Genomic DNA, 13,266 nt, shown 5'->3' with positions numbered 1-13,266 from the left:
AGTTTGGTATACCGGATCACGCCAAAAAAATAAACTCGACTCCTACGGGAGTTATTAAGAGGACCGGATATGTTACAACTAGTTCTTACTGAGGCCAACACGTGCAGTATTCAATGTCCTGCATAGGGATGTTCGCGCAAAGATGTGTAGTGTCCGAATCACCAGTTTCTCTCAACAGATAAGCATTTCGAGAAGTGCATGGTGTCTCACCTCCAGCTGCATGCTACTTACAATTTCACAGAGCGCCATCAATCCGCTGAGTGAGAAGAAGTAGCCAAGGTTGTAGAGCTTGATCCTCGAACAGGGTTTCTTGGAGTGCCCTGGTCCGTGATGGTGCGCAGCGTGCTGATTGAACGCATGGTGATTCCTCGACTCTGGAGGTGGTCTCTCACTCATGGCTGCCGGCAGTTCCGGGAGACCGTGGCAACGTACAGCTATGTCAACCTGTAACCCCCCCCCCCCCCCCCCCCTTTTCGTATTTTTTTTCACATCCTCGTTTTTTGTTGTTAGTTGCTGCAAGGGTGCCCAGCGTGATGAGGTGTATATGTTCTTTACTTCCACCACAAATCCAAAGCTCCAAGCATGTATACGTTTCTTATTCATTCATGGTCAAATAACAAAATGAGTCTGTTCCGTGAACGATCAGCATTCAAGGAACAAGAAGATACACTAAATGACAACCGACTGGCAAAGAATAGACACCTTAACATGCCATTAAATTAGAGAAAACAAATTTTAAGCGTACCAGAGAAATTGTACCTTCATGAACAACCACTTTGTTACCACGGAATTTCGGACTCATACTCTGTTTCACATTACGTCCGACTGCAGCAAACGTTACGATCCTCGGGAGCCAAACAAGCAGTGGGCCAAAAGTGCTTCGTCAAGGCGCGCCTGTCATCTTTGTGCGTTTCCTATCTCACCGGATCAACCGATCACGCGCAGAACAAAGCGCAGGATCACGCCGCATGCGCTGTGCCTGATTGATTTATCCGGTGGTAGCAAACGCACAAGGCCGATAAGCGCCACGACGGTACAATTTGGTGTTGCTTGATTAGGTCCAACGGACCGTAGCATCCGCTGCAGTCAGACGTAAGGTCATTTTTTCCCCAGTATGTCGAAAAATACGCAGTTTTCTCAACGGAAAGTCGAGTGAAAGCGATTGCTTCATTCTATGATTATACCATGCCAGTCAGAAAGAAATGACGTGGTGATTTCCTTTCGTCATGCCCTGTCGTGATCATCTTAATACGAAGGTGGCGCTTACTGTTATGTCGCTTGCGACCTATCACTTTCTGACGGAGAAGAATATACGCACGCCCCTTTGCGCTTCCTGAGCCGCTGCTATTCCTCAGATTGGTGGTTACTGATTACGTGCGGTATACAGCTCATGGTTTTCCCGGTCACGGGTTTTCCCAGGAATTGAAATTATGGGGGTGACTACATTTTTAGTGTGTGTGTGTGTGTGTATGGGGGGGGGGGGGGGGGGGGGGGGCATTGAGAATAGAGGAGTCGTTGCGAATTAAGGGGTGCCTTCAGAAAAACAAGGGTGCGTGGTTGTCAGGCACGTGGCCAGGACTTTGTTTCGGGGGGGGGGGGGGGGGGGGGGGCGCCCATGACAAAATGATGTTTGAGTGGGAGGGGGAGAGGAGGACTTAGCAAAATGGAAGATTTCGGGGGGGGGGGAAGCGGGCCCCATGTCCGACCCCCCCCCCCCCCCCCCCCTGTGGCTACGTGCCTGGTGGGTGTACACCCCCAAGGGGGTGTGTAGGAAAACCACTCTTCCCAGTAATGCTGTCATCGCTGTTGTTTCAGTTGGTGTGGACGCCAGCGACTCAATTATACGCACCGGGCTTTTCCGTTTCTTTTTACAGCCTCAAATTGATTAGCCGACTTCAGTATTCTATACGCGTTATCGGTGCTTGCTTCGCCATTAAAAACAAAATAACTTATACAATAACGCCGTTGCTTTTTGCCCTAAGCTATTTGGCGAGGTGGCAACGTTTCGTCAAAAGTCCGGAATCGTTATTGTTCCATCATTGCATAAACCAGAGCGTTGAACTGAGATTCGTGTGTTGTGTCTCCAGCCCACCACCTCGCCTGCTTTTACCAGCTCGCGTGCGTTCTGAGAGTATTGTTTCTCTAAATTTGTGTTAACATCAGAACTTATTGTAGAGCGCAGCTCTTAGGCGCCCGTTTCCGGCTGGAGCGGCGTCGGCGTAACCGCGAGTTTGTGCTGTACTTTAAGAATAGCGTACTAAAGGGCAACGTAAAGGTAACCTCTTTGCGTTGCCTTTCCTCCCAAAACTCAGAATATGCAGGTCTTCCAAGATTCGAAGATCGTTCGAGAAATCTTAATAATTCCCCCGCCATTAAAAAAGAAAAAGAAAAGTAGTAGTGTTGGAAAGTACTATATGTAAGTACATGGTACTTAAAGTACCACTTCAAGTAGGTTTAGAAAACGTGTACTTGAAGTACATTCTCTGAGCATGTACTTGTACTTTACTCAGACTTGTACGTAATGCGTCACAAGTAATGAATTACTTCTAATCGATTACATTTTACTGTAATTTTGTAACGCTTCAATTACTTCCTTTAAGGAGTAACGATCCTTGTGATTGAATTGCTTTTAGAGCGCAGCTCTTAGGCGCCCGTTTCCGGCTTGAGCGGCGTCGGCGTAACCACAAGGTCACGTGACCCCCCAGGTAACGTGACCCCCCAGGTCACGTGACCCCCCCCCCGAGGTCACGTGACCCCCCCCCCCCTTTCCGCGCCTTCCCCCCCTCAAGAGCTGCGCTCTAATTCGGCATTACAGGGAGTTGTAAACGGCTTTCATTTTTTTTCTGTAATCATTACAAAATTACCAATTAAAATGTGTCTTAATTTCTTTTCTTTTTTTGTGTGTGTGCGTGTGTGTGTGTGGGGGGGGGGGGGAGGGGGAGGGTTAGATGTGCTGGAGTCACTCAGCTCTCGGCAACAGTTAATTTTTGTTTTTGTTTTTTTCGAAATTACTAAGCATGGGACCTCTGGGATTAGTACGCCACTTCACTATGCTTCGTTTCTAGGGTACATTTTTTTTTTTTTGACACACCAGAGACTACGTCCGGTATCAAAAATGAACTTATCCAGCTTCTTGTGAGTAGTGCATTTAAACAGCGCTCTTTTTATTTTGTTGATTTTTTCCACGAGAGGGATTTGGTGTGTTGGCGTCACTCACTCAGCTCTAAACAAAAACGGGCAAGGCTTCTTTTTTTTTTTTCGGAACAATTGGGCGCGAAATTTTCAAAATTATGCTACCGTAATAATAAAAAAAAATTGTATGAAAAGTAACATGGGAACTAATTGATTAGTTTAGAGTTATTTTTCGATTAATTTTTTTAGGCTGTAATTGTAATTGTAATCGGTTACTTTTTACAGTGAAGTATTTGTAATTGTAATCGGTGGCTTTTTTTCAGTAACGTGTAAAAGTCTGACTTTACTAAAGTGTTTTTCTTTGGTAGCTTCCGAAGACAGTTCAACTCCCAACTTAAAAGTACATTCCGAAAATTTCAAAAACAAAAAATGGCGTATCATCATGTAAAAACGCGCTATCGTCTTTCGAGACGTCATCTGGTCATTTCACTGAGTGAAGTGATGGCGGCTGTAAGACCGATAGAAATAAGTGCCTTATAAGTTGATTGTGTTAAATAGTTCGTCAGCGAGAGTAAAACAACTACCGTATTTTCCGGACTATAGTCCGCACCCGGAGTATAGTCCGCAAGGGGAAATTTGGGGTCAAAAATAAAAGATTTTCCTTAGATAGCCCGCACCCGGTGCATAGCCCGCACCCGGTGCATAGTCCTCACCTGGTGCTTAGTCGACACGAAAATCTTCTCATAGACGGCACACGTTTACAAATGTCTGCTTTTTAGCTCACAATAAAGCTTATAATGTGCATAAATCATCATTAACATACACTTTCATGCACAAAATTCGTCACGTCTCGGCATAATAAACGATTTTGAAAAACATAATTCCTGTATAGTCCGCACGCGTAGATAGTCCGCACAGCCAGAAATTTCAACTTTTAAACATGTATAGTCCGCGGACTATAGCCCGGAAAATACGGTACTCTGTGGCGACCTCACTTCATCCAATGCCGTATGTACTCAAGTAATAGCCGCACAGTTTATGAAGAAAACCTGAGGGTTCGCTTTTCCGCGGAGCACGCGGATTGCCAATCACCGCGATGGACAGCATAATTCCAGCTGTTTACAGGACAGAGATAATGTCTTCGTGCGAAGATACCATCTGTGAAGGTTGCATTTGTATGGAGAATCGTGTTCTCGATCTGGTTATTCGCTATATTACTTCTGCGCAGCGCAATAATTGACTGTATATGTGTTCTGTGGGAAAGTAGACGCAAGGGCCTTGTTCATAAATAGTGCGTCTATTACTCGAGTAAATACGGTATTTGCCGTCATTTCCGAAAAGAAAACTGATGCACCTCCGATTACTTCTGAAGCAATGCATACCAGTTAAAAAAAAAAAAAAAAAAAACTATATAGGGGATGAATTATGGCACCATGAAAGATTGTGTTAACTTGTACTTGTAATTTACATTGAAATTACATTTCATTTATAGAACTTTACTTGAACTACATTGCACTAGGTTTACTTACTACTATACTTGAAGTACATAACCTCTCATTTTCTTTGTACTTTACTTCAAGTACTTGCTAGATGTACTTTACGCGACCCAGTAAACAGGCAAACACTATCTGCAAAATCAAGCTCAGGCAGTGCTGAACCTCTAAGTAGAGATGACACATTCGCAATCCATCATTGACCAAAAGACAAAAAAGTACAAAACAATTAGGCACGCTGAAGAGCCACTAAAGCATCTCTGTAAAAGCACAAGCTGCTTTAGATTTGTCTAGCACAATTTCGCTAACAGATCAAAACCTATATACTTTCTTATTACCATAAAAAATATAAAACTAACTTCCAAAGTAATTCGTTAATTTTTACGGTAGTCAGTCATTTCCTAAATTACTTTCCATTTGAGTAATTTCTACTCTACTAAAATTCCTTTTGGAACGAATACTCAATAAGTTAAATTAATTCCATTTTTTTAGTAACTTGTACATGTCTTGTAATAATAGAACATCATTAAAGTCAGATAAGGGTGAAACGAGCTCGGCATTAGAAGTGAACATCACGCCGTTTACAAGCAATGCATTTTTAATTATGCCGTAACGATTTCCTTGTGTCGTTCCCGAAGAACTCGTGCTGCAGAGCAAAAGACTGAGGTTCGCGAAGGCACGTATCGAAACACTTTTTGTGTGTATTTTATGTCACGTTATTCGTCCGTCGGTCATTTGCTCTCACATGGACTTATTATTCTTATAAATTGTGACACTATTATCATGCTTTTTTTACTTTTAAGTATAACTTCATCATCTTTATAAATTGTAACACTATTAAACTTTGGATTGGGATAACACTATATATAAGATAATGATTATAATATCTTATTTTCTGCGAAGGCCTTTTTATATAGTATACGGCACAGCGCTACCTCTGCGCTATTAATCAGCGCTGGGAATAGTGCTTACCTTACTGATGTAGCGCTGACTTTGCGTTATATACTGCGTTGATACAGCGCTGCATCAGTGCTGTGTACCTTAAAGTCAATGTTGCAGCAGCGTTTTTCCTGGCGTGCATTTAGCGCTGCGCTGTACGTGTGAACCGGCCTTGGGTGTCAAGAAAAGCCATGAAAGCCTCCACAAGTGTATACAATATGAACAAAAATAACCGAAGCACTGAATGTATACTTTAAAAGGTGAACCAGTACTGGCCATATTACAGTAGAAACAATTCTACGGACAAAATTAACAAATTTAATGCACAAATATTAGGACGCCATCGTTAACACCGGAAACTAAAAAGTGAAAAAAAGCTACAAAAACCAACAAAACAGAATATAAAAAAACTTCAACCGTTTTATCGTTCAAAAAAAAAGTATTTTAATTATAGGTGCTGTAACGCAGTGTGTATCTTTTGCGAGTAATGCACACATTGCCAGTGTACAATGCCTCGGCAACACTAGTAGCAGTTAATTTCATATTACTCAAACAGTCAACCACGCTTGGCCCCGTTACATTGTAAAACATTACGAGATTTTGTCCAACGTCTCTTCCTTATCTTTCCCTCTCCCTGCCACGTAGGCAGAGAGAAGTAATGGTAACCATTTAGCGCTTTCATACCTGGGAATAGAACCTATAGTCTCACAGCAGAGTACTGTAATTTGTGCCAGATCTGTAAGTAGAAAAAGTTTGAGTGTACAAATCAAGTATTTTTTTTATAAGCGCTGTTGGATGAGAGCTGTAAAGCTGCTATCTTACTAGTACTGAACAGTGACGCTTCCAATGAAAAACAAAAATGTTTCATGGAGGCTTCCAAAGATTAAGACGGTACACTTCGGTTCTAGTAAGGTGGCATCTTCATGGAATGCTTCACCGCAGCATGCAGTCCTGCCTTAGGAGCCACTCAGCTTCTAAAACACAAATTTAATCGCTAGACGAAAGCCTGATTTATAAGCTAGTATTGAGGTGAATGAATGGCTCAAAGTCGCGAAAAAGGGCACTTTGTTAGATATGAGACGTCCCAGACACAAAACCTTGCATCACTGCGTCGAAGGTCACGAGCGGAACAAATTTACTCGACATTCGTCAACTCACCCACTCTTCGGAGTTTGGCGCCTGCTCCTAAATACAGCGAGACGAGGCGTCGGAAACGCGCTCGACGCAAACTTCCGCCGCCGCCTGCCGGTTTCACTCTGTCGCCGAGCGTTCCTCGTTGCACAAACCACCGTCTTGCGATGCGAGTATGGATTTCAAAGCAGGCAACGCGAGTGTTAGCCATCACGCTGGCGTCGTACGAAACGGAGACCAGAGAGAGGTTCTCTGCCTCGTGATCCTGTTCTAGCTTTGTTTTGGTCCATGATGGTGCTACCAAAGATAAGAGCCTCCAAAGCTATATAGTCGTTTGAATCATAGAAAGGCAACAAAAAGCTAGCTCTTACAAAAAAAAAAAAAAGAAGAAGATTAAAAACACGCTTTTCTCAGGGCTTAACGCGCCGAGGGGCATTAAGTATCAGATGGAGTTTTGTTTGGCTAGCACAGTGGTGACTGTTGAATATGCCAATAACCATTACAGTAAAAATAGAGACTAAACTGAAAATGACATCTATTTAACAAAAACGAAGTTGCATATTTTCTGTGTGTCTGTGCGTGTGCGCGCGTGTGTGTTTGTGTGTGTTTGTGTTAAAGATTGTCAACGACATGGATGATTCTACACGATAAAATGCATTGTCGTATGGTTGTAAAAACTTCAGAGACCAAGGTTCGGAAGTCATTCCAATCCCTTTTTTATTGTTTCGATCGTGCTCCCCTCTTGTTTTTCCTGATTATCTTTAATAGTTTCGGCGTGGGAGAACACAAGCGACACGAACAACTTCGAGACGAGTCGGTGAAGAGAGGTGAATATACCAGAGAGTCTCACGAAAAGGCGAACGATCCCTTTCATACGGTTCGATCCAATTTTCCCTTCCTCCTTCGTAGAAAAACCACGTTTCGTCCTTGAGGCCCCTTGTGCTATTAAAGACGTTCACAGGTCAGAGCAAACCAGTCGAGCAGACAAGTACCCACACAATACACAAATAAAGAATACGCGCCCGAGAGACGTGAATCGACTCGATTTATATACAGGGCGAGTCGCAGCGTGAACACGAAACATCTGGTTTTATTTTTATTTCTTTATTTTTATAGCAAGGTTGTCATAATTGCTGGTAGCGTGGAGGAAAGTGCTCAGTCAGTACACTAATTTAAGGGTTGGTGCCCATCAGTACTCTGAGCAAAGTGCAAAACAATAAAGCGCCGATGTCCTGTTCGCGCTAACTGTGCCACATATCTGCCTTACCTAAAACAGCAGACATCGAGCTTCTTCTTTTAATTTGAGCTGAAGTATTTCATGCGATGATTCATCATAGAACTGTCGTATACCCAGTGAATATCCGACATACTTGACAGGTCAGTGTAAATAGAGCCGTTCGCTATATCAGCACAATATGTAGCGGAGCTATGCAGCGCCTATTTACTTGGAGGTTTCAAACTTTGTTGAAACTCACTGAAAAAAAAAAAAAAAGGAAAGTAGAGGACATATAATGTGAATCTACGCGAGTTCTGTTATCGCTGTTGTCATTGTCGAAGTGTCCGTTGCTTCCATGGCTCCTGGATTTAACTTTGCTTTATTCGCTACCCCAGTATGTTCTGTCGGGGAAAATGAAATGCGAAATGAGGAGCGGGTGGCTCGGCGGTACAGGCTGCGCCACCTTGGAAGTGAGCCGTGAGCCTAGGGGCGAAGGTGCGTGGCCTACTCCAATGTGTTTACGCCCTTCGCTCGGCGCTCCCCAAACTTCGGCATTGCACCTCTTAGTGCGCTGAAAGCAATCACCGCTATCTTTGCTCGCTCCGCGCGTGCGGCGCAAGGAAGGTTGCCGCTAGTAGCAGCTAAAGGCACGCTTTAGCTGCTACCAGCGGCCAACTTCCTTGCGCCACACGCGCCGAGCGAGCAAAGATAGCGGTGATTGCTTTCAGCGCACTAAGAGGTGCAATGCCGAAGCTTGGGGAGCGCCGAGCGAAGGGTGTAAGCACATCGGAGTAGGCCGCGCACCCTTGCCAGGCTCACTTCCAGGGAGCGCAGCCTGTACCGCGAGCCACCCGCTCCTTTGTTAGCATTTCATTTTCCCCCGATAGTACCTGAGCTCCCTTTGCCTGATAATCTGAGTTACAGTCATGTTTCGTTACTTTGGGCACCTCCGTTCCTTGAAACGTTATTCAGAAAAGTCGTTCAGAAAAGTCACCCAAGAACTGCAAGGTAATATCTGTACCGCGCCAGTCGATTTCGAATGCTCTGTTTGTGTCTCGGCTAGATAGGACATGTCGGTTGCAGATGTGCTTGGTATTATCAAACCTGTCCTGAGGGCAAAGCTAGCCTCCTGTACTAGACTTAAGACGAAATACACCTCTTATGCTTCTTTTCATATAGCTCTGAAGTCTAGGCAGAAGGGTGCCTGTTTCACCAGTTATTCGGTAAACTGAACATGTCGCGCGTGTCTGAATCAATAGATCAAAATGGGCAGCGTCGAAAGACACAATTAAAGGGGCGGTGCAATGATTTTAACACTGAACGAATGTGCAGCTTGCATTTTTTATATTGTTTACTTCCGCATAAGTAAGAGAAAAAGTGCCACCATATCCCAAAATACCTCTATTTGGCTGCGTAATCGCAAAATAAAGAACGCTTTTTTTCCCAACCTGCGGCCACATGGTGGCCGCAAATGGAACCTGTGGTGTGACGTCATTCGGAGTGGTTTTTGTAAGTGATAGTGTTAGGCAATTGTAAGCTTGATTTAAGGTGAAGTTAAAAAAATCTTGTTGTTTAGGCATGCAAAAACGCTCCAGAAGCCTAATATATTGCCGCTAAAAGGGTATGAATTATTTGTAGCGCCATCTACCGCAAGTCAACAAAACCTGCCGTCGCCGTCATCCGTCGACGCCCGCGGCCCGAGGCGCCTACGGCGGCTACACGAGCAACCCGGACGTTTTGTCTTTCCCTCGCTCGACGGAGTGCGTTGGTCGTGGTCCGTAGTATCGTGGTGTCTCGACTTCGACTTCGACTTCCACTGCCCGCCGCGTCGACTGCCCGCCGCACAAGTCCAAGACTTGCTAGACGCAAGCATCTTGCGCTCGACGTCGCTCAGGCCGTCCGCCCATGCCGCCATGTTGGTCGGGAATCTGCGGGAGAGCGGGACAGCGGCGAGCCTGGCGAGCCGGCGAGCGCTGGGGAAACGGAAGCCAGAAGAACCCAACCGGAAACCAACGCCACTCCGAATGACGTCACAGGCGAAGCTGGTGCCGCTTCAATGTTGAGTTGAGGGGTGCCAGAGATATCAATTTCTTTCATTTTTTTTAATGAAAACTAGGGCAAGCAAGAAAGATTAGTTTTCGGCCCTTCGTTTTATATGTGGCCGGGATCAATTCCCGCGATTAATTAGCCAAAGCCTGCAAATTGTTGCACCGCCCCTTTAAGGTGTACTACCAAAATATTCGTGGTTTACGACCGACGACAGATTAATTTTTTTTCGAACTTAGCGCTTTCCTCTTTTGACATAATCTAACTGAGACTTGGTTATGTAGCGAAATACATGATTAACAATATTTCCCGAACGACTACACTATGCTTCGTCTTAGCCGTGACCACGGTGTAAGATATCTTACACGGTGGCCGTGACTATAGCGTCACTTGTCAACGTTTCGGCGTGGGGGGGGGGGGGGGGGGGGGGCGGATAATTGCAGTCTCGAGCAAGTTGAAATCGCACAGTAGACATGACCTTGAGACTTGTGATGAGTGCGTATGGCTCCAAATTTTATTACGCGATCGTAGTAAGTAACTTATTAGAAACTACTATTCCCCACCTAAATTTGGATGCTCAACTTTTATTTCACACTTTGACGAATTAACAAGTCAAATCAATTTTAGCGAAAACGAAGTGCAAATATTTTGCGATTTTAACCTTCGACTGGGCTCTTGGTAGACTTATTCTTGTGATTACCTGACAGAAAGCAAACCTTCTTGATTTCTGCCACTTATCGATTTTTATGGCTTTTCTCAACGCAATAATCTTACGAATGTATCAGGCAATACCCTTGACCTGCTTTTATCAAGCTTCCCAGCCGGCGCGATAATGTCTTCGTCCCACCCCTTGGTGAGGGTCGATGGTCATCATCTGCCCTTTGAAGCCGACATTTACTTGCCATGTTTATCGCGAGAACTTTCGAAATCCATTGCCTGTTATGAAAAGGGAGATTACTTCAGCCTGTTCAGACATGTTGAATCGTATGCGTGGGCTGAGCTATATGATTCGAATGACGCAGATATTGCAGCAAAAAAGTTGACGTCGGTAATGAAAGAGGCTATCGACAAATATGTGACTGAAAGGCTTGTTAAACCGATGACGTTTTCGAGCTGGTTTTTGAGGGAATTGAGACTCGCTTTCATGGGTTATTCAAGAGAACGTGTAATCAAGAGTGGTACCAAACATTTTCCAGCTTACGTTCCTTAGCTAAACTATTGCTTGTATGTAATAAAAATTGTAAGCAGTGGTAGAGTGCAGGCGAGGTGGTAATGAATCGACATCTTGTAAGCCCTGAAATAAAAAAAAACAATAAAGAAAACGAACGAAGACAGCAAATTTGAGTTGTCTTCGTCCAGTTTTTTTTTAAAATCTTTTTATCTTAGGGTCTTCAAGATGACGTAATAAATACGTTCACGAAAGACATGTTAAAAATTGTCTATATTTTGATCTTAAATTTTTCCGGAAATTTGTAAATAGCAAACCACATTCGTTTTCACAACATTCATCTCTTCGCTCTTCTTGTAACGGGTATATTTCCTGTGTTCCATTGCCAAAAGACATCGCTGACGAGTTTGCCTCGCTTTTTTAGCAGCTGCTTCTTACCGCCCATAGATTCGGTGAAGTCAGGTCGAGTGAATGATCCCAGAGATGGGCACTCGCTCTCCCTGTTCAATGGATACTACACGGGACGCCGTCAAGCCGATAGAAATGCTCAAGTCGAAATTGTCTGTCGGCACCGTCGACATTCCCCCATTTATTATTAAAAGATGTTGTGGTCTTCTGGCGCCACTATTAGCTCATATTTTTTTTATGTCTCTGCATAGTATATTTCCCGCAATATGGAAGGAAGTTATAGTCGTGCCCATTCATAAAGGTGGTAACGCAGTTGTGTTGTATCGAATTTTGTCCCGTATCACTGCTGTGCGGTTTTGCTAAAATATTTGAAGCCATTATTCAAGATTGTCTTTCCTCTCATTTATCAAAGTATCTGACACAGCAACAACATGACTTTATTAGGGGACGTTCATGATGTTAAAACCTTGAGACTGGGTTTTAACATCATGTAAGACACAGACAGGCTGACTCGATTTATTTCGACATTTTAAAGGTTGAGGTTGATGATCCTTTGCTTGTACATAGTTTAAAACAATATGGTATCGCCCCTAAGCTTTGTGAGTGGGTGTCTAGTTACTTGTTATCACGAAAAAAACTATGTTTGTGTTGATACTGTTTTATTCAATCCGTTTTTTTTTAAACTTCAGGCGTCCCCCGGGAGTCAGTATTAGTGCCATTGTTGTTCCAGGTATTTATAAATAATATTTTAAATTGTGCAAAGTTTACTAAAGTGCTCTTATTTGCCGATGACATTAAGTTAGGTATTCTCAAATATTTGTTCCGAAATAGATTGTGAAGCGCTGGATTCTGATGTTTTTGAGTATTTCACAATGGTGCTCATCCAAGCGTTGGCCTTCGGATACCAACAAAACAAAAATCATCTCGCTAACGAGGCGTAGAGAGTAAGTACACGTTAGGAAACTGTATTAATATTCGGGATTATATCATCAGGGACCTTGGTGTGTTAGTCGTTTGCAAACTCACGTTCAAATATCATGTAACTATTTGTGGTACCAGTTTTAAAATGCTTGGTTTAATCTCCAGTTTGACTCGGCACTTTCAAGCAGCTGATGCCATATTATGTTTATTTTGTGCTGTGGTTAGGCCCCGGCTCGAATCTGCTTTTGTCGTGTGGAACCATTTATCGAAAACTGAATGCAAGCATATTGAATCGGTGCAAATGTGTTTGGTTCGCATAGTCCCATGATCGACATTTTCACAAATACTTTATTTTTAACATCATTCTCTGCTTAAGATTTTGAACCTCAGAGCTTTGGTTGACCGAAGGCATTGCCGAGATGCGGTGTTTCTACAAAGCTTCACCAGGGTGTAATTGACGTACAGCTGCAACGGAAAAAGAGTAGCACAAGAGACCGATGACCGGAGCGGCAAAACTGCGTCACGCGGCGCTATTGTTCCCGAGCTCGCCGATAGCGAGAGTGCAAGTCATGTTGCATTTTTCAATGTGGGGGTGGCCGGCAGAAAGTTGAGGGATAAGATAGCTTTTAAAATGCAGGCTTTCAAATAAGCTGCCTGCTGCCGGCCGCCCCCGCGTTGAGACATGGAACGCGACGGTCACTCTCGCTATCAGCGCGTTCGGGAACAAGAGCGCCGCGTGTCGCGATTTTGCCGCTCCGGTCATCGGTCACTTGTGCTACTCTTTTTCCGTTGCAGCTGTACCTGATCTCTTG

At 43.9% G+C, this 13,266-nt stretch overlaps 1 protein-coding gene across 1 annotated transcript in view; it reads right to left on the bottom strand.

The window, feature by feature from the left end:
* LOC121833785 overlaps positions 1-396 on the bottom strand; it is an 86,165-nt gene extending 85,769 nt beyond the window's left edge. Inside the window, exon 1 of the mRNA XM_042287409.1 lies at positions 211-396. Coding sequence (XP_042143343.1) covers positions 211-396 — 186 coding nt within the window. The remainder of the gene's footprint in view (positions 1-210) is intronic.
* Between the last annotated feature and the right edge of the window lie 12,870 nt (positions 397-13,266).

The sequence above is a fragment of the Ixodes scapularis genome, unplaced genomic scaffold (assembly GCF_016920785.2).
Source record: "Ixodes scapularis isolate PalLabHiFi unplaced genomic scaffold, ASM1692078v2 PGA_scaffold9__187_contigs__length_104089568, whole genome shotgun sequence".
Lineage (NCBI taxonomy): Eukaryota > Metazoa > Arthropoda > Arachnida > Ixodida > Ixodidae > Ixodes > Ixodes scapularis.
The sequence above is the reverse complement of the archived record's forward strand: the minus strand, read 5'-3'. Positions and strand labels throughout refer to the sequence as shown.